Source organism: Austrofundulus limnaeus, unplaced genomic scaffold (assembly GCF_001266775.1).
Source record: "Austrofundulus limnaeus strain Quisiro unplaced genomic scaffold, Austrofundulus_limnaeus-1.0 Scaffold529, whole genome shotgun sequence".
Taxonomy (NCBI): Eukaryota; Metazoa; Chordata; class Actinopteri; order Cyprinodontiformes; family Rivulidae; genus Austrofundulus; species Austrofundulus limnaeus.
Window position 1 is genome coordinate 43279 of NW_013952931.1, and position 5241 is coordinate 48519.

General features: G+C 39.5%; 1 protein-coding gene across 1 annotated transcript in view; it reads right to left on the reverse strand.

Moving 5' to 3' along the window:
- Nucleotides 1-5241, reverse strand: part of prrc2c (proline-rich coiled-coil 2C) — a gene marked incomplete in the record, with an annotated part of 90325 nt that overhangs the window by 36421 nt on the left and 48663 nt on the right. Inside the window, 3 exon segments of the mRNA XM_014026140.1 lie at nucleotides 3805-3890; nucleotides 3983-4370; nucleotides 4454-4599. Coding sequence (XP_013881594.1) covers nucleotides 3805-3890; nucleotides 3983-4370; nucleotides 4454-4599 — 620 coding nt within the window.

Consider the following 5241-nt stretch of genomic DNA (forward strand, 5'->3'; position numbering starts at 1 on the left):
CCTTCATGTTCTGTGACACTTTATTAATAAAAAATAAAAATGTAGGGAGAAAAATATCTTGATTTTTGTGTATTTTACTTCAATATACTAAATACTAGTTACAGTTACAAAGAATATGACTGCTGAAGTTAAAAATTCAGATTATTAGCTTTAAAAAGAGACCAAGCTTGTGAGTTTACTCTAAAGGATTCAAAAGCAGTACTTCATTTAATTTGTGTACTTTTTAAGGCGTTTTATGGTATTTTATGCCCGAAGGTAATATTGGGCACCTTGCAATTACTGCAATGTGTACCACATGAGTGTTTTGTGTGATGCACTCGTATCAAACACGAATGCGAGTCTGTAGCATTTTGTGTTACTCAAGATTTGCTGCCACTCTACACTGGTGAAAAACTAGGTTTCAATTCACAGCTTAATATTTTAACATGTCAAAGGAGACACTTGATGCTTTTAAATCCTCCTTTCTAACATTTAAATCCTTCAGTTGAGTCTTTATAAAGTGGAACTGCAATGCTTTGRTCTSAATTCCTCCTTATTGTAGCTCCACAAGCCCCTCTTTCACCCCTTTCCTGAGGTGTGTTTCAGATCAACTCGTTTCGAGGCTGTCTCTTTAAATCCAAACGAGATGCTTCAAACCCTCCCCCCAGTTTGACAGACGGGGGTTACCAYTTTACAGCTGCACAGAAACTGTTTATTTACAAATGGATAAAAATAGGGCAAACTCGTCCATCCAACCTTACATGTTGGAGCCAGAGTCCGTCCCAGAACCAGAGCCAGAGCCAGAACCAGAACCAGAACCAGAGGAGAATGAAATACCAACATGTAGTTGGTAAAGTTCAGACCTTATGTGTCTGTTCTGTTGCAAATACTGTGATGTAATCATCCAGAAAGCATGATAGAAAGTAAAGAAAACTGCACATGCTGAAAAATCTGACCCAAACAGAATATAAAGATATCTACGCAGCACAAGAATAGACTAAAATAAACCTTTCTACACTCCCAGAAACCCCAACTACACAACAAAATGCATTTAACAGTTAAAAAGGTGAACTTTGTTAAGTCCCTTTTAAAATGAAGAAGCTAGTTTGACTGTAAAAATATTTTTAGGACACAAGGTAACTGATTTAGAGCAAAAAAAAACATACAAGTGCTATTATCATCTATTAAAAGTCATTAATCATTTTAGGCTAAAAGACACAACTCAGCGTAATTATTATTATTAGGGGTGCACGATAGTTATCAGCCCGATATCAGGGCATTATGACATCATACTTATCGGTCCGATATCATAACAAACAGAACCGATAATTAGGGGTGTCCCGATACCAGTTTTTTCAAGACTGAGTACAAATACGAGTACTTGAGTTTGGGTACTTACCGATACCGATACCGATACCAAGTAGCGGGGTTAGGGTGGATTATCTGTTCAACTTGTTGAATATTAAACAGAATGAAAATGAAATGCAATTATCATGCAAAAATTGATGGGTAAATATTATGTTTGACAATAAAGAGGTAGTGCAAACTCTGGTTCACACTGCAGGCAAATCCGACCCAAATCCGATTTTTTTGACCCATCTGACTCGTATATGATTTTTTATGACAGTCTGAACGAGACAAATCCGATTTTTTCTAATCCGACCCAGGCCGTTTCAGCATGTGGTTTTAAATCAGATACATATCTGATGTTTTCAAAGTGACTGCAGTGTGAACGCTCATGTCACATTCATCTGACTTTTTCATCAGGAGGAGGGGSTGAAGGATCGATAAGACACTAACCTGAAGTCTCGCTGTTTAAATCTGTAGCTGTTTACAGCTCCAAAACACAAGTCCAAAACACAAGTCCAGTTGCTTCATCTTTTTACTTTTCATTTTCCACGTAGATAGTTTGATAATAACATGTCCAGCCTGGGTCGCGGAGAGTATCGATCCTGAAGTTCGATACTCGGTCGATACTTTTTTCCAGCTCGTAGTTTCTTTAAAAAAAAAAAAAGCTTCACTGGAGCATCCCGGTCAGAGGCAGGTTCAGATATAAGCACTGAACTAAAGAAGCAGGTCAGATAATTATTTAATCGGCTCTGATTAAACAACAACTTCAGATTCGATGTGCAAAATGTAGCATCCATGCTAGCTCTGTAAACAAACAAGCCGGCTGATGAGACGTCACGTCTTTTACTGCGCATGCGTGTCACATCAGTGCTGTGGAGCGTTCACACAGGGGTCTGATGCAGGTCACATTTAAAATGTAATGTGAACGTTCACACAAAAAGATCAGATTTTTTCAAAAAATCACAACTGAGTATTAAGACCTGCAGTGTGAACATAGCCTCAGACAAGTAGATAAGTTGGTAAATATATCACACCATAACTTTTGAAACCATTTATTTTATTTCAAACAGGCTCTTTTTTATAAGGCAACACTCCCTCTGAATGTATTAACAAAACAAATACTGCAAAACAAATGCTGTTGCATACATTAAAAAAACAAAATAAGTTATTTTTATACATTTTCCTCAACATGCAACTACCAAATTTAAATTAAAATGTAAAACGTAAATTTTAGCAGCACATCTATAGAAGTTTACTCTGCTTCAGTCTTAAACTGTTTAAAAAATGACTAAATAGTAATAAAGTGCAGTAAATTTCAGTTCTAACTTAAATATTCTGCTTCATATTCTGCTTATGTCTTAGTTTGTTCTAAAAAAAAGAAAAAACAGCATTGAAGTTACTGCAACAACTGCAGCATAGTGCTGTTTATGAAGTCTACTGCTAGCAGCAGCAAACTCTTTGAATTCTTTGTCATGTCTTGTCCTCAAAGGTTGAATCAAATTGCTGGTGTTAAAACATCCAACTTTCGTTCCTCCTCTTGACAGTTTAGCAGAGCACAGCAGACAGTCTGCTGGTTTGTTTCCTCCGTGCTGCTCTTAAATATCTCCAAACTGCCGATATGTTACTTCTTCTTCTTCTTCTTCTTTTCTTCTCATCGTTCTTCTTCTGTTATTCGGGGGTGCGGTCGGAAATAACTTGTCAGTGCATTAGCGCCCCCGCCTGGTATGGATTGTTGTTTACCCTTTGTGCAGCGCAGCACAGGAGGGGACAAAAGTGGTATCGGTTAAGAGTATCGGCTGGCTTTTACGAGTACGAGTAYGAGTACTTGATGCTGGTATCGGACCCGATTCCGATACTGGTATCGGAATCGGGACACCCCTACCGATAATATGTGTACACGTTTGCCAGCGCGGTGATGAGAATGCGTGTTTATTTTTATCCTTTTTGGTCAAGCCGCTTCCCGTCCGACACRACCCGAGCAACGTTCAAGTTGCGTCGGAATAAACAACTTTCTAACTAGAGAAATAATTAGAATACTCCGTGCTGAAAAACAACCAGTCACTTTAAGAATTATTAATATGATTTTACCAATTAACCCTGCATGTTACGCATAAACTTTATAATTATAAAGATCGGAACAACTACTCCCAATTTAAGAAATTGATTTGTTTGATATATTTTAAGAAATATTAGTTAAGAGTTTATTTCAAATAATATAATTTACAGTTTCACTTGGTTTTGGTGTTGTTTATTTATGATATGATTTTACCCATTTTTGACTCGTTTTATCACTTGGCATGTTATTGGTTGTTATTGGTTATTATCGGTTATCGGCAAGAAGGACAAAGTTATCGGTTATCGTATCAGTACTTACAATGAGTTATTGTGCATCCCTGATAACAATAATAATAATAATTATTATTATTATTATTTTGGCCAATATTGCTCAACCCTAAACAAGTTTATCCCACCCACCTCTGAGGCAGCGATGCCAGTGAAGGAGGTTAGAGGTTTGTTCCAAGCACTCACAGAAGGTGGCTGGGGTGGGCTAATGGGACCAACTGGAAAAAAAAAACAATTTAAACAAAATGTACTTTTTATTTCTGGTCAAAGTCCTGTGAGTTTGGAAGTACAAACAAACATTGCTGCTCACGTTTCTTTACGTCAGGGAGCACGGCGGGCCCTGCTGCCTTGTTCTCCCACAGCTCTGTACCCAGATTACTGTGCGTCTGTGCAGGAGCAGGGGCCAGGCTCTTTGGGGTGAAATCCACAGCAGAGGAGGGAGCCATGGCACCTTCCAGAGTTTGAGGAGATGCAGGGGGCTGGGAGGGGGCCAGGTGAGAATGCTGCGCAGCTGAAACGGGGGGCTGTTGTTGGGAACTGGTGGTAGAAGCTACAGACGGCTGAGACTGAGAGGACGGTGGTTGTTGTTGTTGTTGCTGCTGCTGCTGTGGCTGYGTCGACTGTTTTTTGGCAAATCTTGGTGGCAGCTTCCCTCCACTCCCTCTGCTCTTCTCACCAGAACCTCTCTTACCCCAGTTCTGGAAGAGCAACATGGATATTTTCTCACTCAGGGACACATGGTTTCTAAAAGAGATGAGGTGTAAAGTTTTCCTTGTTCTACCTGAGAAGTCTGCTCTTCCTTTTTCCGTTTCTCTTCATCCTGCAGACGTTTCTGTTTGCGGGAAACGACCTCTGTGAAACCACCATCGTTGGACTGAGGGTCTTCAGTGGTGGTTACCTCTGGGTGGTCATCAATAATCACAACACCTACAGTAACAGGAAATTTAGACGCCGTGTAAAAAAATAATTTAAGTATGACATAAACCGTGTTTCCATAAAGGCTTTATGATGCGCATTTAGAAGTGTCGCATTAAAAATGCGAAAAAAGTCAGATGGAAACAGCAAAAATAAAAAAAAAATAAAAAACCCTCTATTCACTAAAAAGTTTTTACGCTTGCTTGAGGTGGTTTTTGGATGATTCGCAAAGTAAACGCACAAAACAGGAGATAGAAACAATTTGCCAAATAAATTCTGACGTAGCGCATATTTACCTCACGTGACGTTCAGCTGTTTCCGCTTTCCTGCCTCATCCCAGATGTTAGCCCGGCGTAGTTGCACGTGTCTTTCTACTGCGTAGTTTAACATTGCGTTTATTTCCCTACATCTCCTGGCAGTATTCAACATAGCCTGTACTAGCTGAATCGATAAAATAATTACAACTTGGCCAATAGCAAGGCATACACGAAAAAAATTGCTCCATTGTCCCGAGATGATTAGCCTCTGCTAGTTAGCAAGTTTCACTTCCTGTTTACTACTGCAAAGCTTGTCGCCAACGTCTCCCGTAATCACACGTTGCGTAGCCTCGTCTGACGTAATCACGCGTTGCGTAGCCTCGTCTGACGTAATCAC